Source organism: Ambystoma mexicanum, chromosome 9 (assembly GCF_040938575.1).
Source record: "Ambystoma mexicanum isolate Mex_15411 chromosome 9, UKY_AmexF1_1, whole genome shotgun sequence".
In the NCBI taxonomy this organism is placed as follows: domain Eukaryota; kingdom Metazoa; phylum Chordata; class Amphibia; order Caudata; family Ambystomatidae; genus Ambystoma; species Ambystoma mexicanum.
Genome location: NC_090931.1, coordinates 1,549,873,565 through 1,549,896,767, shown reverse-complemented (window position 1 = coordinate 1,549,896,767; position 23,203 = coordinate 1,549,873,565). Strand labels below are relative to the sequence as shown.

The following is a 23,203-nucleotide window of genomic DNA, read 5'->3' as shown; positions in this document are numbered from 1 at the left end:
TAAGCCCCTCCTTTCTGGGTTTCGGTGCTTCTGATTCTGTGAAGTGTGTTCGCTAAGTTTTTTATATTGATCTTCTGGTTTCCTGTATCCCTGTTTTGCTTCCTGGATTACCTTAATCTTTTCCCCTTTAAATGTGGTTGCCTAAGAACTCCCTGCTTTACAAATATTCCTTGACCTCGGATTGCTGTATTGGATTTGCCTTGCCATCTCCCTGGATACCTCATTGCCCGATTGTTGCTGACTCGGATTTTCTACTAACGTTTGCCTCTGCTTGCTCCCTTGGATACTTTTGCTGCCTGCTCTGGTTTTTTGACCCGGAACACATACAACGGAGCGCCACTTGCCCTCCTTCAGGATTCTTGCACCTGCATGGTTTTCTGCTGTTGTTATAACCCAAGTTGGCCTTAAGGTTCTCTTCTGCATCCCCGCCCTGTACGGACTAGAGACTGCCGACGTACGTTGGCCGGACAGCGAGGAGCGTCCTCGTTTCATCGTGTTTGGAAGTACAGTGACTTTCTAGCCATAGACGTACACATTTCGACGGGAATACTCATCATACCCCTGATTACCTTTTGGCTGACTGGGTTGTCTGAATAGTTCTATTTCCTCCAGAGAATGGGTTTAGCTGAATCTATGATAAGGCAATTTCCTACCCTTTCTTCTCTCCCTCTATCAGTATACCTGTTGTTTTTTCTCAACTGATTGGGTGCCACTCTATTCCACGATATTGCAAGTTCATCTCTTACATACTGGAAGGGGCACATATTCTTATACATCATACGGTCCGTTTCCTTCTTCACTCACAGGTTAGTGTTGACTTCTGGTTATTGCGTGTATTGCCGTCTAGTCAGTGTTTTCCCCTAACCCTGCAATTTCCTTTCCGGTTTAGGAACTCTGCAGTCTAGTCCGGGTACATTCTCTCAAATAATAAATCCATTGGTATTGGTTTTTAGCCATACACAGGGTTGTATTGTTTGGCAGAATTCGTCACCGATACTACGAGGGCAAATCTCTAGACGAATTCTGACATAATCAGAAGCCGCCACTGTGGACCCAAACGATACCCTTGCCCAGATTGTGCAGTTGGTTTCCGACTTACATGCTGATATGACAGCAGCCCATGTCTCCACGCAACAACGCATTGATGCGTTACAAGCCTGAATGCCACCTCCTGCACCTCAAGTTCCTGATCCTGCTCAGGCCTCAGATTCTGACTCAGGCCTGCCTAGACAGGACTCTGGTCCAGTATATATGACGGCCCAGTTTCCGCTTGCCCCTCCTGAGAGGTTCAACGGGGATCCTAAAACGTACCGTACCTTTTTGAATCAGTGTCGTCTACATTTTCTTTGTAGACATGTTTAAATTCCCAATTCCGCCACGAAAGCAGCATTTTTGTTGTCACACTTAGGTGGCACAGCCGCCTCCGGGGAAAATCCACTGTTGGAACAGGGCAGTCCACTGCTGTTTGACTGTGATGCCCTAATAGAATCGATGAGCAAAGTCTTTGATACCAGATAGAAGATCCAGGCTACGGATCTTGAGCTTTTAAGGTTGCAACAAGGCGACTCATCCCTATTGACATACCTGGCAAAGTTCAATCAGCATGTGGCCGAAACAGGGTGGCCGGATGACAAAAAGGCGTCCTTATTCTATAAAGGACTCTCGGATTCCCTCAAGGATATCTTAGCAACAGTCCCTATTGTACCCACAACTTTCCCAGAACTTCAAATAGATGCCCGTAAGGCAGAAAGGAAAGGGGAGAAAAGAGCAATGGTTCCTTTGGCCATGACCTCACCAGCTCCGGTTGCAGGGAGTCCTGAACCAATGCAGATAGGCGCAGTAGGAGGTCCTCTATCTGCTCAGGAGAGAGAATCACGTAAAAGGAACACTTTATGCTTTTATTGTGGGTCCCCGGAACATCTGTTAAAGGACTGCACTAAGAAACCCAAGAGGCAGGGAAACGCCAGAGCTCGGCAGTAGATGGAGTCGAACTGCCGAGCTCTGCTGCTCTTGACTCCGTAAACTCAAGTCCATTCACCATTCCGATTCAATGCTTTTGTTCTGCTGAGCAGGAGTGGTTTATTTACACAGTATTGGACTCCGGGGCCACTGGCAACTATATTGACAACACCTTTGTCAGGAAACTGGGTATTCCGGTAATCTCCCAACCGCATCCCAAACTGGTCAATGCAGTGGAAGTGTCTACCTTGCTTTCTGGTCTTGTTACCGAACAGACGACCAAATTAACCATGATCACATCTAACGGGCATCAAGAAACCATAAGTTTCGATTTTAATTGCTGCTCCTCAATACCGATTGATCCTAGGCCTGCCTTGGCTAAGACGCCACAATCCTGTGGTGGATTGGCATTCTGGCAAGGTGGATTTCGTTTCCAGTTATTGTGAAACACTATGTTTTTCCGCTGATTCAGAACCTTCAACCCCTTGTCGTCCTTTGGGAAATGCTTTAGGTTCGGGGCTATCCTGTCTACACCTATGCTCAAGGAATACGAAAGGTATAAGGATGTGTTTGATGCCAAAGGGGCTGATGTCCTTCCTCCACACAGACCTTATGATTGTCCCATAGACTTGGTGCCTGAAGCCAAGATCCCTTCTGGGCACATATATTCCTTGTCTCAAAAGGAGGATAGGATCCTTAGGGAGCATATTGACAAATCATTACGGTAAGGTTTCATCCGTCATTCACGTTCTCCAGCAGCCTCCCCACTATTCTTTGTACTAAAGAAAGAAGGGGATCTCCGGCCATGCATCGATTATCGGGCCTTAAATGCTATAACCATTTGAATCCAGTATCCCATTCCTCTGATCTCCGTCCTTCTAGATCAGTTAGGTTTCTCGAGGATCTTCGTGGGGCATACAATCTGGTTAGAATAAGACAGGGTGATGAATGGAAAACCGCTTTTAAGACTAGATACGGCTTGTTCGAATATTGTGTAATGCCCTTTGGTCTGTGCAATGCACCAGCAACCTTCCAACATTTCATTAACGACATATTCAGAGACATCATGGATCAGTTTGCCATAGTTTACCTTGACGATATACTTGTGTATTCTGAATCTTACGAACTGCACGTGCAACATGTTAGTCAGGTTCTACAGCGATAAAGGGATCATTCATTATATGCCAAGTTGGAGAAGTGTATTTTTCATGTTCAGGCAGTGGAGTTCCTGGGTTATGAGATCACTGACTGTGGTATACGTGTGAGTCCCTCCAAAGTCAGTACGGTTCTTGATTGGCCAACACCAAAAACCCTGAAAGAACTACAGTCAGTCTTAGGTTTTTCAAATGTTTACTGTTGCTTTGTAAGGTCTTTTTCAGAGACTCCCCTCACAGCGCTTACAAGCACCAAGAGAACATTTGAATGAAACTCCTCAACGACTCAGGCTTTTGAGGCACTCAAAGAAGCCTTCACGTCAGCACCGGTGTTGCAGCATCCCGATCCAACGCTTCCTTGTGTGGTAGAAGCTGACGCCTCGGAGATTGCGCTGGGGGCTATCTTATCACAGCACTGTCCTGAGTCCAAGGCTCTCCACCCAGTGGCTTACCATTCACGGAAACTCAATGCTCATGAACAGATTTACACCATTACCGAGAAGGAGTTCCTAGCAGTTAGAGATGCCTTCATTGTATGGAGACATCATTTACTGGGTGCTTCAGTGCCGGTTCAGGTTTATACGGACCATCGCAATCTGGTCGCCCTGCAATCTGTAAAGTGTACAACAGCCAGACATGCCAGATGGCATGAGTTTTTTTCCATGTTTAACTTTACTATCACGTACATGCCCGGTTCATGGCATTCAAAGGCAGATGCTCTTTCACATATTCCTGGTTACTCAGCCCCACGTGCCGACCAAGGAACATTATTGCTACCACATCAGGTGGTATGTGACTGTACTATGAAACCTTCCATGAGGTTAATGCTAAAGGCTTGGGTTGAGACCAATGCACCAACCATCTCTGATGTGGGTATTGATGTTGTACAAACATTACCGTATATACACGGCAGGGTTTATCTACCCGATGACAATACACGCACCATGGCCCTTCAGTGGTGTCATGATTCCAGATTCGCTGCTCATCCTGGCACAAGAAAGACCTTACAACTACTGCACAGGTGGTGTTGGTGGCAGGGCATGCTGTCTGATGTGACAGGTTGCATTTCCACTTGTGCAGCCTGCGCCCAGGGCAAGACTGCTCACATGAAACCCATGGGGCTATTACATCTGTTGGCAGTACCTCGAATCCCCTGGACCATGATTTCCATGGATTTTATAGTAGACTTGCCTCCTACTCAGGGTTTTGACTGCATGTGGGTTGTTGTGGATTATCTAACCAAATACGCCTTGTTCATTCCGTGTCAGGGTCTGCCTACAGCTCCTGTTTTGGCTGCTCTGTTTGTAAAAGACGTATTCAGGTATTTTGGATTGCCAAGTATCATAGTCTTGGATCATGGTGCTCAATTTACCTCCCGTTTTTGGAGAGCTTTAACCCAATCTCAGGGCAGAGAAGACAGATACTCAAGTGCCTATCATCCCCAAACAGATGGGCAGATGGAGCAACTTAATGCTACCATTGAAAAGTATTTAAGGGGTTTGCTTATACAACACCAGGACTCTTGGCGACTTAATGCTACCATTGAACAGTATTTAAGGGGTTTGCTTATTCAACACCGGGACTCTAGCCTTTCTGTTTTGACCATGGCAGAGTTTGCCTACAACAATTCATTGCATACTGCAACAAACACTACTAGCTTTTTTGCTCTCTATGGTCACCATCCTCGCACGCTTCCTTTGTCTCTCACGTCTGCAGTAAGCAATCCCGCTGCCCGCTCATGTGTTACCGATCTACTCGCCCTGCAGGCTGGTGTTCAGCAACACTTACTGGAGGCTCAGCGCTGTACTAAGGTTTTTGCCAATACTCACCAGCTTTGCTCCCCACTGTAAAAAAAGGGCATGCAGGTTTGGCTTTCCATGAAGAATCTACGTTTACCAGGGCCTAGGTCTTTGTTGCCACGTTTTGCGGGACCTTTCCTGGTGTCAGAGGTTATCAATCCAGTGGCTGTTCGGTTGACACTTCCTGACTCCTGGAAGGTTAATTCTGTATTTCATGTGTCCCTTATGAAGCACCTCCATGACTTACCGTTCCTGACAGACCCCTGCCAGTGGTAGGTTCTGACGAGTACAAAGTTAACCGGATCTTGGACACTAAGGTCTCAAGGGGGATTTGCTTTGTTCTTGTCGAATGGAAGGGGTATGGCCCAGAGGACCGTACCTGGGAACCGTTCGACAATGTGCATGCTCCGGATCTGGTGGCCGATTTCTGGGCCTCCCGGCGGGGTAGGCGTTCTTTGAGGAAGGGTACGGTCAGGAATACACTCAGGACATCCGCTTTTGCTGTCCAACCTTTGTTTAATCAGATCTCCTTTTCTCAGAACACATGCATACGGCCACACTTTCTATCCATTCACAACAGACTCGGGGCCTCATTACGAGGTATGCCGGTAAGGGAAAAATGATACTGGTATGTAAATACCGGCATCATTTAACGTTTTGTAGCATTCGGACCCACAAACCCGGTATTTACGGCACTGTTATTTACTGTACCGATAATAGCGGCATAGGCGCGTACACGCGCCTCTTCAGGCAGTAAATACAGGCATGCCGGTAATAGGGGGCAATTACAACCCAAGCAAACATGCAAATACCGGCATCGCGAAACCCGGTAATAACGGGCTGCATGATGCCGGCAAAACAGGCATCGCGGACCACCCGCAAACAGCAAGCAAGATACAAGGCAGCTGCCACAGGTGCACACAATCCCCACAGGTGGAGTCAAAGGAGGCTCTGCCAGTATGAACTGAGCACACCCACACACCACAACCCCCCCCCCCCCCGGTGTATGCAATGCAGAGTTGGCCAGTACAAAAGGAGCACAACTAAACACCACACCCCTTCCTACACCAAAATGCCACCACTAGCATTTGCAACATGGCGCAGGAGGACCCGCCTACACTGATACAACTACAGCAACAACTGCAACAACAACAACAACAGCAGCAGCAGCAAGAACAGGCAGCACAGAGGAGACACAGGAGGAGAAGGAGGTTTAGACAGGCCCATCCATTACCACCAGCGCAGCCACCATAGCCTCGTAGGCAGCCAGCAATCCCTCGCACCAGACCCAGCCCATTCAACCTTACCCCTGAGCAGATCCACACCCTGTACCGGGTGGACCGCGACACCATCACCACCATAGTGCACATGATACAGAACGACATTGGCAGCCACATACAAATGTGCACTGCCATCCCCCCACTACTAAAGGTGCTGTCTGTGCCACACTTCCTGGCCACAGGCACCTACAAACACACAGTGGGCCAGCTGCATGGCATTCCACAACCACCATTTCCACGCATGCTGAACCAAGTGCTGGATGCCCTCCTGAAGCACACAAGCACCCACATACCCCTACCACGGACTGCCCAGGAGATAGCCAAAACCAAAGTAGGCTCCCATGCACTGGCAGGCATGCCCAATTGTGTCAGTGCCATCAACTGCACCCATGTGGAAATGATAGTCCCCCATGCCATAGAGGCCGTGTACCGCAATCGCAAACAATACCACTCCATCAATGTGCAAATGGAATGTGACTCCAGGAAGATCATCACCCATTGCTGCGCCCAATTCCCTGGATCAACACATGATGCCATGTTACTGGGTAAATCCACGGTACCCCATCAAATGGAGCTACATGCCGGACCACATGCCTGGCTGCTTGGTGAGTTGCACAACCGTCCCATGGCAGTGCTTTGGGGTACTGATGTGTGGGGATGCATGAGGGGGGCAATACTGCACCTGGGTGGGAATAGCCGGTGATTGGAGAATGCATGCAGAGCCAAACACTTGTGACCTGAACCAGTCAAATGGTACATGACACTTCACTGGGCCACATATCACAAATACTGCATATCAATGAGAACAAGTAAGAGGCACAACCAGGCCACCATGGTGATGGCAAGCAATGCATGAATGAACAGGACTGCAAGTGTGGCTATGTGGGCAGTGTGACCATGCATAGTATAAAATGAACAGCATGAATTGGAGTCATAACATTGTTGCACTACCACAGCATATCTGCCTCAGCATGCATGATTACACCCTGCATCATCTATTGAACGCCATCCAGACTACCACACCTCATGCCAGTACAGATTGCACCTAGATAACATTTTTTTCATTCTTACAGGGACATGTGCATGGCCACACCAAATAGCTGGCGGCATGACTGTGCTCCCTGAATTACGGGAGTTCATGTGAATGTGCTTGCAGGTGATGAGGATATCCCTAGAGGCCGTGGCTACACACCCCTGTGCCTAACCCGCAGAACGGCCATGAGGAGGAGTACAATCGTGTGCACACCCGTACCCGTGTTGTCATTGAGCAGACCTTTGGCCTGTCGAAGGGGCGGTTCAGCAGCCTCAGCAGGTCTGGTGGGGCACTCCCATATAGGCCTGAGAAGGTGGCGAAGATCAGCATGGCCTGTGTCATGATGCACGACATGTGCGTCCGGAGAAATGTACCATTGTCACCTGACATTGACATGCATGGGCTGGGTGAGGATGAGGAGGATGGAGACGGAGGTGAAGTAGCCCCACTGCCAGTACGTGATGCACGGGATGGCCATGCTGTACGGCAAGCACGACTTCAGGTATACTTCTGAAACACAGGGACTATGAAAGACTTGTGTCAGTCAGACACTGGGCCAATGTGAACATGCACAAAGGGAATGTTGGGAGTTGGGCACTGAACACCGTAACACATTAAATGGATGCACACGAAAAATAACAATGTCCAGCCATGGATTTCTCTTCTCACAACTTGTGTATTATTTGTAACAGCAAAAATGTGCCCACTCCCCCCTCCCAGACCCTCCCAACAAACTCCCTCACCCACCCCACAGACCCCAGTGAATACCCCAACAAACTCCCTCACCCACCCCACAGACCCCAGTAAATACCCCTACAAACTCCCTCCCCCACCCCACAGACCCCAGTAAAGACCCCAACAAACTCCCTCACCCACCCCACAGACCCCAGTAAATACCCCAACAAACTCCCTCATCCACCCCACAGACCCCAGTAAATACCCTAACAAACTCCCTCACCCACCCCACAGATCCCAAATGTCCCCATGTGTGCAACTAACAGTGTTCCCTTCACCAATGTAGTTCTTCACATTTTGTCATTTAACATAATGTTATTTCTTTGCGACTTTTGGGTCTGGGGGTGTCATGGCCGAGCGCCGTGCGCTCCTGCGCGTTAACCGCACAGGGCTCGATTGCACCGAGGTTGAAGGGGTTGTCGTAGTGGAGGTGTCTTTTGTCAGTCCCCTGGCTGGGCCATGGTGTGGCCGCAGCATTTGCGGGATGTTCACAAGAAGGGCCTGTGTCAGTGACCCCATGCACTCCCTGAATGCACACGTAGACGCCTCCACGGCAGCTGTATTGGCAGCAATGGCCGTGGCTATGGCCTTCATGGCCTCATTCCCAGCGTCGACCTGTTGACACATTATTTGAAGCATTGACTCTTGGCGGGCCTCTACCCTTGCCAGGCGGGCCTCAAAGAGGGTTTCAGCCGCAGGTGTACTGGTGGCTGGCAGGGTGGTGGAAGGCAGGGTGGTGGAAGGCACCTGCGTGGGGTCCTCGTCCTGGGCACTGTCCTCCTCGAAGATCCCAATGTCCGATTCTCCTAGGTCGGAGTCATGGAGACATGGATCGTCCAGGCTCTCAGTCTCCGCAGGTGGGGGGGGGGGGCTGGCAATGGGCGTTGGGGTGGGTGTTCCAGACATTACTTCAGCCTCTTCATCCACCTCTGTGGACACGACGTCCGTGGTGGCCGGCGGAACAGCTACCACTGTCGCAGCAGGTGTCCCCTGCAGGGTTGATGCCTTGCGTGGCACACTGGGTGTGGCTGCAGGCATTTTCTTGGACGAGGGGGTGGCGGTGGCCCTGGTCCCCTTGCGTGCACTGGATGTGCTCGCACCCCTGTCCTGTGTTCCACCTTCCTCATCGGTGCCTGGGAGATAGAAGAGATGCAGGTCATCAGGGATGTTGTCAAATGGCAGCTGTGATGTATTGCGGTGTGATATGTTCATACATTCAGGCATCATTTCATTTCTGTTGTGTGGCATTTGGTATACTGAGGGGACATGTTGGCAATCAATGCATGGCTGGTGGCATTGCATTGTTTTGGTGTCTGTGTGGTGGGTCCCATGGGCATGGTTGGGTCATGTTGCACCTCTGTTGGGATTGGAATTTTCACTCAGCATGCGTGTGGTGCAGGGTGTGGCACTCATTCTATGGATGTGTTGATGTCGCCTTGGAACATGCATTGCCTTGCCTAATCTGACTTCCACATCACTTGTGCCACATCATGTTTTGGTATACGTGGATGTGATGGTTCACTCACCTTCCTCTGTGGTAGTTGCAGCACGGAACTCCTGGTCTCCTATCCCCTCTATGGATTCCGGGTCAATAAATGCACTTGCGGTCTCCTCCCATGCGGTGAGCTTTACAGGGGAGTGTGTGCCACCGCCTGTCGCCATTGCGGCCCTCCGGTTCTCCGCCAGGATCTTCCTGACCCGGAGGTCGTCCTAGCGCTTTCGGCAATCACGTACGCTCCTTGGGGTGCTCCCCACTGCCGACACCCTCTGAGCGACCTCCTGCCACACCTCTTTTTTTCTGGTTTGGTCCGCATGCTTGAGGTCTATGCTTCTGATGGTGTCTGCATGCTGTTCGAGGGTGTTAGCAAGCATTGTGAGTTCAGCATCAGAAAAACGCTGCTTCCTCTTCCTTTGGGTGGATTTTGTGGTGGCCTTCGACATCCTGATTGAGTTGTGGCACACAACAACACAAGTGTAGTGGTGGTTATGGAGGATGGCAATGGATTGTGTTTTTAAAGATGGCCGCCGGCCCATTTCCCGTTCCTGCGCGATGACGTAATTTCCGGGTCCGGTTTTTACGTACACAGTAATACCGTGCCGGTATTTAGGTGTTGGTATGAGGCGGTAACGCTATAGGCGGGCCACGCGGTATAAGGGGGTTGGTGGCACTTTACCGGCATGGCGGTATTGCCACTACCTGCATGGGGGGGAACGCGCGTGCTCACGCACTCATAATCACCCACTGTTAGCGGGTTCATACGAGCACGGACCCTCTCATTCCGGCATGCCGGAAATGAACCCGCTTTTACCGGGCAACTCGTAATGAGGCCCTCAGACACTGTTCACTGCATTCTAAATATCTTTTCACACGATTCAAGTTCTATCATCAAGGAAAAGACATGTCTCCTTTAAAACACGTTGCCAGTTACCTTGGAGTTTAGGGCACTCCTGTTAACGTAGCTACGTCAATTCCACGTTACTGCCTGTCATGTGATTGGCTTCATAAGACCCTCCTTTCTGGGTTTCAGTGCTTCCGATTCTCTGAAGTGTGTTTGCTAAGTTTTTGTCTATTGATCTTCTGGTTTCCTGTATCCCTGTTTTGCTTCCTGGACTGCCTTGATCTTTTGCCCTTTAAGTTTGGTTGCCTAAGAACTCCCTGCTTTACAAATATTCCTTGACCTCGAATTGCTGTATTGGATTTGCCTTGCCGTCTCCCTGGATACCTCATTGCCCGATTGTTGCCGACTCGGATTTTCTACTAACGTCACCCTCCACGTGGCCTCTCCCCTCACGCTCCTTTCAAGAAAAAACCTTAGGGTCAACTTCGACTCCTCTCTCTCTTTCTCCACTCACATCTCGGACCTTGCCAAGAAGGCTCACTTTCAGCTGCACCTCCTCAGAGGCATTCTCTGTTTCCTCACCTTCTGCCAGAAACTCAATGTCTCCAGAGCTCTGGTTCGTTCCAGGCTGGACTACTTCAACAGCCACTTCCTCAATCTGCCGAACTCCTCCCGTTGCCCCTTCAACTAATCCAGAATAGGACTGCAAGACTTGTCCTTGGCCTCAAGCTCAGAGACTGCATCTCGCCAGCCCTTAAGTCTCTCCACTGGCTCCCGGTTCAAGACCCTCTGTATCATCCACAAGGCTTTCTGTTGCCTGGGACCCCACTACATCCAACCCTCTCTCTAAATACTTCCTGCTAGAGCCCTTCGGTCATCTAGCTCTAACTCCCTGCAGATCAGACGCTTTTCCAAGCAGAAAGTGGGGGTAGATCTCTTTCCTCCGCAGGTGCCTCGCTCTTGAATGGCCTCACTGCCCCTCCGAGACTTGAGACGGATCTCCTTAAGTTCTGGAAGCTCAACAAGTCCTTCCTTTTCTCTTCTTCCATCCCTCTCACCCTCCCCAGCTAATGTACCCTTCTGCCCTAGACTGCCGGACTGGTTACTTCAGAGTCATACAGGGCACCAGGATCCCCTACCCCTTGACTAGTCCACCCCTACACTTGGTCTCCCCTGACCCAATCCCACCCACCTCCTCATCTAGCACTTGTCCTTACTGGCCCCCCACATGCGCTTGTCTGGCTGGCCTTCCCTCGCACTTAGCTTGGGGCTCCCTTCCCCTGCTTTCTGTGCTTCTCATGGCCCTGTCCCCTTGGCCTACCCTGGCACTCTCCTTGTCACGGGCCCTTCTGCCCTGTTCCTGCACTTCCTCCCACTTTTCCTCCCCCCTGCACTTCTCGTTACTGCACTTGCACAACCTGAATGTCACGATGCCTAGTAAGCTCGCTACCTTTTGACTCCCCTGTTCCTCCACCCTCTTGCTTCATTGCTCCTCGAACCACTTGTATATTTGCGCATTACAAATGAGAAATAAATAAAAATAAAGGCAATGTGAAGCTGAAAAGAAAGAGAAGAATCAAAGATAAACCCAGGATTGCGTGCTCGCTGATAGACAGGAAGTTCAAGAGCGGGGGGGGGAATAGACAAAGGAGAAGAAAACCAGAATTACAATCTTTTTGGGGTTAAGACAAAGACATTGGTTAGCCATTCACTCCTTAACCCCAGAGAGGCAGGAAGAAAGTTGCTGATGAATAGAATCATTAAATGAGGAGCACAAAGTGAAAATCTGTGTGTCGTCAACATATAAGTGCACATGAAACCCACAGGCAAGAATTAAAGTAGCCAAAGGAGATGTGCAGAGGGAAAATAAAAGGAGACCAAGGACAGAATCCTGCAAAACTCATAAAGGGAGAGAATGTGACTGCGAGATAGCCCCTTCCAGGATACGACAACAGAATGGTCAGATAATAAAGAGGGAACCCAATGGAGGGCAGTGCCAGAGAAAGAAGAGAGTGTGGAAAGCAGAGTCTGATGGCCACAGTATCAAAGCAGCGCTAACATCAAGTATGACAAGGATAGAAGATGCTGAAGATGGCTGGCCTGAAGAATGGAGTTTAACACAGAGAGAAGATCAGTTTCCCTGGAAAAGACAAAACATAAACCAGACTGTTGAGAAGCGAGAAGATAAATTAAGATAAGATGACAGCCGAGTTGAGAGTGGACAAGTCACTCAAGTAATTTTAAAAGTTAAGGAAGAAAAATGGGGTGGAAATGAGAAGGTACAGAAGGATGAATGGAAGATTTCTTGAGGAGTGGAATAACAGTGGCAGCTTTAAATGCAGACAGAAAGTAACCAACCAGAAGATAAAGAGGAATGAAAAAGGAGAAAAAGAAGAGAAGGGAAATGAAAGAGGGGAAGAAGTCCAATGCAGGTGGAAGAGCACACCAGTCCTGCCACCAGACCCCGACAGTAAAGGTGAGGAGCAGGAAGAGGTTAAAGCACCCGGAGTAGCAGTGTCAAAATGGCAGAACCAAGCTTCAGCAATACAGAGGTAATCAAATGTAAAGGAAAAAAGACCAAATCTGTTTTGGAGACGATGGAGTGAGCATTCCAAAGCCCCAAGTTCATAGAAACAGGGAGAGAAACCTGAATAGTGGGATACGCCTCGGTCTCGAGAGAAAAGTACGGGAGGAATATTCATGGAGCAGAACCATGTAATAAGATAAATAGTGAGGAGATAAAGACAGAGCTTCATGGTGAGCAAGTAACAATGGTAACATAACCAACCATGTGGCAGCAGCAAGAAAGAGGGAGGACGCACGCTGGCGTGAAACATGGGCAAACAGGGAAGGGCCGCGCCCTTAGAACATCTGCTCTTAGTAGCGGACGCTTGGTGACAGATGCTCAACTCTGACATTAAAAATAGGGAAAGGGACAGCGTGGACTGATGGAAGGTGGGGGATAGAGACTCAGACCCACCCAGAGACCAGAGGTAAGCCGGTTTCTTAAAGGAAAATCAATGTAAAACATAAATGTCAGAATGGCAAGTATATATGGTGCTAGGTCGCCGCTTCCCCATGTGTGTATCGCACATGGGTTTCCTCTTGCTATATGTAATGGTGGTTCTACATTTTAGAGAAGGACATGGTTGGGATGAGGTGGAGGTAAAATGACAGCATCCTACGAAAGTTCAGAGGACATTGGGTAAGGACATTAGCGTAGCAGAGGGGGGACACCCTATCTCGCCTAATGGTGTTCTCCTCTTTTGGTATTCTTCCCCGAACCTTCCACTCAGCTTGGGAAAAGGGGGGAAAAAGACCCTTTCTTTACAAAGGCTACAGCCGAGTTTTGTTTTTCAATTTTCTATTGACATTAAATAACACAACAGAGTAAGTTAAACTGTTGAACACTTTGCTGGTATAATTCTCAGGTTTGCATGTGATCCCCTTTGGGGACTGGAGCAGAGGAGGGGGGGGGGGGGGGAAAGGGTACTTGTTATATATGTTGAATGTCAGTAGTATAGACACTGTACCTTTGCATTCTCCTGAGCAGCTACCGTTTTCCTTTCTCTCTCTCTCTTCTGTCTCCGGAGGTTGGATTAAGCCGAGGTCTTCCTCTCTCTTTATGCTGAATGACTCTTCAGGATTGGTCATCGTGCCACCTGTCATATAAAGTAAATATCTATCATTTCCACTCGCAGGACATGAATATAATTCTGTTGTCAGACCTACCAAGCATTTGGGCCGTTACCCAACTTCCCATGGCTGTAAGAACAACTGGTGTTCAGACTGGTCAGCATTCAAGACCACGGGCAAATATGGCACATTACTCCCTACGGTGGTCATTCGCCATTGAGAGGGTGCCGGGGATGGCGGCTGTACCGAGGCTATCTGACCTCACTGGGAACGCCACTGCAAACTATACGTGCCAGCAGCTCGGGCCGTCAAGCGCACAAGCATGCATGCTGGATGAGCCATATCAGAAGGTGTTGGGGTCTCTTCCGCTGCTCCTCAAACATGTTCCAGGCTGTGTTGAGGCATGCCCCTACACCATACATCCTCTCTTCTGTGTGGATTGTGTCCCTAGCCCATGCCTGTCCTCGCTTGTGTGTGGGGGGTGAGGGGCTACTGTCCCTCTGGATCACCTGCATCCAAGGGCTCAGACCACACCTTTGTTTTTGCTTTTTTACTCCCCACCCCTCTACAGTGGGCGCACTGCTGCTGAAAAGAACCTTTTGTTCTGGACTACGTGTTTAAATCCTCAGTTTGGTGTTTGGATTGAGCAAATGTAACAGAACCTGGACCTGTTATTCTTTTCTCTGAGGAATTTATGTTTAGAATTCCTTTGGAACTGTTTTTCTGCCTCTTTTCATCGCATGCCTTTTGGGATTGAACTCTGTGATTCTAGATTTCCCTGGACCTCATTCCCTCTACAATCTGGGAACTTTTATTTTTTGTCTGCGTGCTGTCGGATGCTGGCTGTCCTCGTGTAGTTAGGGTTCTGTTGGATTGCTGCTTGTACCCTGGAATGGCTAATAGTCTTTTCATGGTACTTCTGGGGCTCAACTCTTCACATTCTATCCCTTCCGCCACTGGGGTGGGGGTGGTCTTGGAAACCCAGACACAAGTACCATTGCATATGCTGTGCAAATCTATGTATTCGGCTTGGCTTTGGCTGTACTGAATCTAATCACTCTTCTTCCCATTGCTGCTTCTGGGCGGGTAATGCCAGGAAGGGACAGGAACTTGCAATGGGAACATCTAGGAGATCTGGGAGAGCTTTTATGGGACCACAAACATTTCCTGATTAAACTAAAAATCTACAGCAGATCATCTGCTGGCAACAGACAAAGACCAGGCTTCATAGAACATGTTAGGTAAGTTCTCCTTCTAGCAACTTTCCCTCCTTCTATGGACCCCCAAACGTTTTGCTTTTGTTTTTGTTCTCTGCCTTGACTTTTTCCACTGCACTTCTGCTCATATGTCATGGGGAAACTGACCGGTCCTTCAGGCTGTCAGTCCTGGGAAACTCTTTCTTCCCTTAGTCTTTTGACTCTGTTACTTTTTCTGGTAACTTTTTATCATTGCACAATGCATCTTCCAATGCAGTGCAATGGGGTTTCTTTTGTATGACCGTAGACTACACTCAAAGGGATTTTTTGGTTACTTTAGATGTTCCTAAAGACAAGCTGGTGGTAGTAGCTATTTTTGCATACCTTTTGTTAGCCCTAGAGCGTTTAACATGTGTGGCTACTAACTGTGGCTAGTGTCCCAACATGGGTTTTGCTTGTTCTTTTGGCCATCTTGTTCTGTAGCCTTCTTCCTGCCGTGCCAGGCCAGGTCAGGTCAGGCAATTCCTTTAATGGTCATGCACTTGCCGGGAAAGCCTTGGTTTCTGCCCTGTCACCGACCGGACACTCCCTCGAGCCTGGAAATGCTGGGCACCAAGGACTGGAAGTAACAGTGGGAAAAGGGACCTCCAATGACCCTCTCAAGACCCTCCATGCCCTAAGAGAAACCAGAGTACCGGGGGTGAGTTACAGCCGTACTTACCTGAACCTCTATCTCCTCGCTGTAAAGGGTTTCCTGACTTTTGAAAGTTATACATTAGTTTGGCTTTGCCATTGCTTGTTCATGAAAGCACTAAAATCTTGGGGCTGTTTTATTCACTAAAATACACCCTCACCTGACTTTTGGAACCATCCTACCATCCACAAGACCCTCCTAACTTGTTCCTGCCTTACAAAACGACTTGGAACTGGGAACGTTTTGGGTACAAGGCTCCAGTCAACAGTTTCAAAACAAGGAAACAAAACATTAGCTAATATGGCAATCCATAGGATCCCGAACAGTCTCTTCATAAAAAGGACGCCAAGTCCAGTTATTACCCTAACTTCAGTATTAGACAAAAACAACAAGCCTGTACCAAAAACTGATTCAAGTAGTTATGACAATTTACAGAATATTGCAGACATTTTTCAAAAATCAGACAACCGGTATCTTTAGCGACATCCCAGAACCATGCAACATTTCCCACCACAGCTTATCAGAAAGAACCCACTCAATAGAGTTTACACATTTTGAGAAATACTCAATCCGTTCTGTCATTAAAGACTTAGATTCTAACAAAAGATGACGTAATATTTCCTTTTCTTTAGGAGGATGACAGAACCTACACAAAAACTCAGTTTTAATTGATTCTCTCTCGTTTTTCAGACCGTATTTCTAGGATTTCACCTGTAAAGCAAACATTAAATCGAAATCTCATTATCTCATTCCGGAAAACCGGACTAGGGTATTTTATCAGATATGATTCCGGAAAGCCCACGGCCTTCTGGTGAGTAACTAAATGACAAAACAGCTTCGAGTTAACCACATTAGCTATGGTGTTAGACCAATCTGCACATTGTAGTAACTTTTTAACATGCAGTGGATTGTTGATCAGGGTCTCACTTCCAACCCCCAAATTCAGCAGATATTCGTTACTCCACGCCTCCAATTTCAACAGGTGGTCGAGACCCGAGTTACCAGTCTTAAGGCCACTACCCAAAATTCTATATAAATTGTCCCCAGAGTCATAAATTATTCTTCTATAGAGGGATAGCTTACACCACTGTGCCCAAAACTTCCACGTGAGCAATCCCAGCTCATAGTGCAATGCTTCAATAGGAACAGATTTCGGAAGCCAGTACATAATTGCTTTTAGCATTTTGGACTCAATTTTAGAGATTTCGGCTGTTGCACTACCAGGAAAGATTTCTACCCCATAGACCATTTTCGGGGTCACTTTTAGCCTGAAATAACGAAGTAAGGGGGTTATTGAAAACTTCCCAAATTTGTTGTCGATTTTTTTCAATTGTGCTATTAATGGTGTACCTTTCAACAGAAGGTGTTCTCGATACCTACATTGGTTATTCTTATTAAAGATGGGAAAACCAAGATATATCATGGCTGACTCAACCTGCAATTTTTAGTTATTCAGAAACTACGATATCTCCCTACCATTTTCTATTCCTTTTTTGTTTGAGAGAGTCAAAATAACAGTTTTACTTAGATTAATGGAAAGATGGTTTGCGACCGTATACCTATGGAAGGCCGTAATCATACGCTGTAAGCCTTTTGGGGACTGATCAACTAAAAGAAAATTGTCCACATAGGCTATCCAGGCAACTGAAGTCTCTCCAAATTTTGGGGGGATGAACCAACTTTTCTTTAAGCAATTCCCTGCATCGGAGACATACAGATTGAAGAGTGTCGGGGCAAAAAGACAACCCTGTCTTAAGCCATTCAGGATTTCAATGGGGCTGGACAAGAGACCCTCCATATTTAACCTGATCTGAACTCGTGAGTGACGATGGAGATGGATAAGGATGGATAGAAGATTATCGGGCATACCCAGTAGATTCAATTTCAACCCTATCAAACGTCGTACTCAAGTCAATAGCGGCAAGGTAAACAGGAGTTGCATCCGTTTTTCATGCCCTATTTTGTACTATAGTCAGAAACAAGCCACCCACTTCCGTCACAATACCTTTTCTAAGTCCATATTGCTGGGGGCACAAGATGGATTCTCGCTTCATCCATAGCTCCATCTCCTTTAGTACCAGACCCGCAAAGATCTTCGAGTCCGCGTCTAGTATGGTGATTGGACGATCATTTTTAGGAAGATTCCTATCACCCTTTTTAAATATGGGGATGATGTACGATAGGTGCCATGTTGTTGGAATATTTTTAGTTTAGTTTAGTTTATTTTCTTATATTGCGCGCCTCACCCAGGGGTAACTGGGCGCTTAGACTTAGACATAGAAATAGTGTTACAATACATCTGGTACAAATCCCGCCAGACGGGGAAGGGTTACAGTTCACCTTTTTACGGAGATAGATACTGGAGGTGTGTTACAGATCACCTTCAGGTCAGAGTCGAAGAAACAGGAGATCAGAACAAGGGTGAAGTATTATTGGTTACAATTATACATTATTATTAATTATGCTTCTACATATATTTACATAGGATTGGAGCAAAAGCAAATTTTTTAACTACCCATCAGCTGGACCTCACACTCAGAGAGCATGTGGTAATCGGACGGACATGACAGACTTAGTAGTCATTTGGACTGAGGAGCCAGGCTTTGGTTTTGGCTCTAAAAGACCAGAAAGCAGGGATTGCTCTGATGTCAGAGGGGAGGGCGTTCCAGCATTTGGCTGCTAGCACTGGGAAGCTAGCCCCTCCTGCTGTTTTGAGGTTGAATTTGGGGGTAGTAAGTTGGTTGAGGTAGTTGGATCTGATGGGCTTGTTGGTCTGGTGTCTTGTGAATTTGGATGTCAGGTACGCAGGAAATGTATTGGCTAGGCACTTATGAGAGATGACCACAGTGCAGAGTGATTCTATCCCGGATGGGTAGCCAACGAGCTTCTCTTCTGAGGGCGGAAATGTGACTCGATCTCGGAATATTGAGGGCTGATCTAAGGGCATTATTTTGCAACACTTGTAGTTTGTTTAAATTCCGTACAGAGGTCCCAATGAATAGTGTGTTGCAATAGTCGAGCTTGGAGAGTATGAGTGCTCTTGCTAGTGTGGTTTAGCTGGTGGTAGATAAGAATGGCTTGCAAGCGTTGATCAGTTTGTTAGTATAGGCTGTGGTGGAGGCTAAGGAGTTTAACTTGTCTATTTAGTGTCAGCGAAGAGTCAAAGTAAATACTTAGTGTTTTGACTTCCCTCAAGACTTTAATGATATTACCATCAATGTTAAATGACTCATAGCGTGAATCTAGTTTGTTTAAACGAGTTTGGGAGCCAACGATAAGTAGCTCCATTTTATCGTCGTTTAAGCAGAGGCTGTGATTGGCCATCCACGCTTGGATCTCTAGGTAGATGTTGTTAATCAGTTTGGTGTCTTGAATGTGACAACCAGTGAGTGTGACGAGGATCTTGGTGTCATCTGCATAGTTGGTATACGTGACACCCAGATCATCGAGGCAGTCGAATAGGAGTTTGGTGAAGAGTGTGGACGACACGCAAGAGCCCTGGGGGACACCACAGGTAATGGGGACTGGTGGTGCAGAAGCTGAGGGTGAAAAGACCCTGGTGGTTCTGTTGGAAAGGATTTGATCCAACTGACCATGTTTGGTGAGAAGGTGGCAGCTGAAGTTAGGTGTTGAGTGAGGATTTCATGGTCTACCAAGTGAAATGCAGCTGATAGATCCAGAAGCAGGAGAATGACAATCTTTCCTCTGTCTTTAAGCTCGTTCATCTGAATCTTGAGATCTAGCAGTGCCGTCTCTGTACCATGTCTGGGTCTAAATCCAGATTGGCAAAGGCCTAGTAGGTTGTTGTCTTGAACGTGTTTTTGTATTCGTAAATAGGCTGCGCGGTCCAAGATTTTAAGAAGAAACGGGACCGTTGTGATGGGCCTATAGTTTGTGGGCACATTGGGGTCTAAATTAGTTTTTTTTTTTTTTAATAGGGGCATGACCCAGGCTTCCTTGAGATTGTTGGGTACTGCACAGTTTTTAAATGAAGCATTTATCAGAGTGGTGATAAATGGGGCTAATTTTCTTGCGTTGTCCTTGATGTCTGTAGCGGGGCATTTGTCACCCTGACAGTTAGACGGTTTAATTCCTGAGATAATATTTTCCGCTTCTTGAATGGAGACTTGTGAGAAATGGAAGAGGGCACACGGTGGAATATTGTGCTTAGAGTCTTTGAAGGAATGTGAGATAGGGGGTAGGTTATTTTTTTTGGAGTTGATTTTGGATTCTAGGAGATCTATTTTGTCAGAAAGGGCCTTTTGGATGTTCGCACACCAGGTCTCATTTTTAGAGCAGTCGTCGATGATAGGGGTAGGGGATTCTAGTTCTCTCAGTATGGTGAAAAGTTCCTTAGTGCTAGATTTAGCATTATGGATTCTTTCATTATAGATTTCCTTTTTTTTTGTAAGCAGTAGCGATAGTCAAATCATTTTCCTTCTAATGATGTCTTTGAAAAAAAATCAAGAGTTTTCGCTCACATTCCCGAATTCCCCTTGAATGTCGCGTTCGATAGACCATTGGGTCTTTCTGCTCTCGAGGCACTAGCTTGTTTTATTTGAGAGTCAATGTCTGTGACGCTGAAATCTAATGACCACGATGAATGTAAAATCTTACACCAGTTTTTGCTTGTAGTTGCTTGTTTATATATGAGGCCAAAATGGCCAAACCAAGCCTGTTCACATATAGGTTTTGTTTGTGGTGTAAGTTGAATGGATTCTAAATTAGTTGTGTGATATTATAACATGCTTATAGTCATTTTTATGGTGCTTGGCCATAAATAAATACAATATTTGTATAACTATCTGTCTAAGTGTAATCCTTCATCACTTTCCTTGTGGACTCATTGGGGACCCCTCAACACACTCACTCACTCCTGAGACTAAGTCTTGTCCACACACTCCATGCTACCTTGATTGGTCTGGCTAACTGTTAGACGTCCCCTGTTCACTATAACCAAGGTGGCCTTCTTCACATCTCTCCACCAGGTCCGAGTGTAGACATCCAGTCTAACCGAACATAGCAGAAAAATGTATACATTCATATCATGCTATGAATCATTCAGTAATTGGTTTTTAACCTGTGAGGCCAAAGTGGAAATTAAGCCCTGTTTCAATGCAACCCCCTTATATATGGTCTACCGGATCATGGCACAGGCTGGTGCCCTCTGTCCTCTCTCACTCCATCCTGCCTTCTCCTTACATGGCTTTTTTGCCAGCGTCCCTCTCTTTATCTTAGGCTTTAATGTCTTCCTTTTGCTCTCAATACTGTGAATCCATATTATAAACTTAATCATATCAACCTTCCACCCAACCTTCCTGATTCCCTTATTACACCCCTATGCTCCCTGCCCCTCCTCGATAATGGCGGCAGACGCGCCACTCAAGATACACTGACCTTCGACTGACCTCTGACACAGGCCGGATACAGCAGAACGCTTCAGACACCAATATCAACTGAACACCCCTATTCTCCTCACTGGGAAGGATTGTAGGAATCTCTGCAGGGCTTCTGGGAAACCACCAAAGGGGAGGCTCTATAGTAAGAGTGTCAGGAGAGAGAGGAAGAAATGATCTCCTGAGAGGGTCTAATCTACAAGCCCTCAAGATGAGGGGCCAGATATTGAGAGGGTCCTTCTCAGTGACATTAGAAACACTGAGGCCATGCGCATGATGGGGAGGATAAGGAGGGGGCAATGACTAATGACATGATGCTAATGATAAGGAGGAGAAATGACCACTGACATGATGCTGAGGATAAGGAGGGGAAAATGACCCCAGGCATGATGTGGAGGATAAGCGGGGGGAAATGACCATTGACAAGATGCTGAGGATAAGGAGGGGAAATTACCCCAGACATGATGCTGAGATAAGGAGGGGAAATTACCCCTGACATGATGCTGAAGATAAGGAGGGGGGAAATTAGCACAGGCATGATGCTGAGGATAAGGAGGGGGAAATGACCACTGACATGTTGCTGAGGATAAGGAGGGGGAAATCACCACTGACATGATGTTGAAGATAAGGAGGGGGAAATCACCACAGACATGATGCTGAGGATAAGGAGGGGGAAATCACCAATGACATGATGCTGAGGATAAGGAGGGGGAAATCACCACTGACATGATGCTGAGGATAAGGAGGGGGAAATCACCAATGACATGAGGCTGAGGATAAGGAGGGGGAAATAACCAGAGACATGATGCTGAGGATAAGGAGGGGAAAGGACCACTGGCATGATGCTAAGGATAAGGAGGGGGAAAGGACCAATGACATGATGCTGAGGATAAGGAGGGGGGAAAATGACCACTGACATGATGCTGAGGATAAGGAGGGGGAAATGACCCCGGACATGATGCTGAGGATAAGGAGGGGGAAATTAAGAGATATATTGTATGAGAAGGCAGCAGACCACTAAACTTGCTGGAACTAACTCAAATTTGCCCCAACTGCCAGGGATCAGATTTATCCCGATTTTCCACAGTATAGACAAATAATTATAAAACATAACATTCCATTTAATTTGGAAACTAGTCTTTGTATTTAATGCATGTAACTGTCTTTCTACTCCCCAACAATAGGACACTCAGGGGCTCATGTTCATGGGGCAGGTAATGTAAGAAACATGCGGAAAAGCCCAGCATAAAGCTTTTACGCATGTTTCTTACATCACCCTCCATTTCTGCCCATTTGTCTAGTGGAGAAGAGGGGCAGAACACAACTTGCGTTTACGCCGTCTTCCTTCCTCTCCGCCATACAAATGTTGGAGATCCCTATGGGGTCCGCAAGCTTTATGTACACACTGACTGCCATGCATGCATGATACACAGTGTTCACAATTGAAATTAACCCCTGCCCGACATGCAAGCATGGAAAGCGGGTGCCAGGCAGCGTTTACTCACTTTACACTGTAGAATGTAAACGTGCAGGGGAATACGCTGTGTACACACATGTATACCGCCTTTTGCCCTAAACATTTGCACTCCACCATGCTAATGACAAGAATTTGGTGACAAATTGCTGTGAGAAACCTGATGGTGTTCTCCCAAGTAGACCTTGAGAAACCCTTATTCAGTTGGACAGGGGAGGGCTGGCGCTCTCAGATCCCAACCCTGGGGATGCACGAGCGAGGGAGGATCACCTGGGTAAGGGGCCCCACGGTCATGCTCAGGGGAAAGCCCCAGGTGAGATGCGGTATGATGCAGAGGAAGGAGAGGCGTATGAGATCTCCGAGGCCTTCATAGCTACACTGCATCTGCATCACCTCCTCCCATTAAATCTCTCCCATCCAAACCCACTAACCCCCTCCAGATGGAACTGATCCCCTAGGATCTCACACCCTGTAATGCTCAGAAACCATCTCTCCCAAAACCCTGTCA

General features: G+C 47.4%; 1 protein-coding gene across 1 annotated transcript in view; it reads right to left on the bottom strand.

Annotated features, from left to right (window-relative positions):
• LOC138489497 (zinc finger protein 436-like) overlaps positions 1-23,203 on the bottom strand; it is a 152,401-nt gene that overhangs the window by 38,727 nt on the left and 90,471 nt on the right. Inside the window, exon 4 of the mRNA XM_069617240.1 lies at positions 13,833-13,961. Coding sequence (XP_069473341.1) covers positions 13,833-13,961 — 129 coding nt within the window. The remainder of the gene's footprint in view (positions 1-13,832; positions 13,962-23,203) is intronic.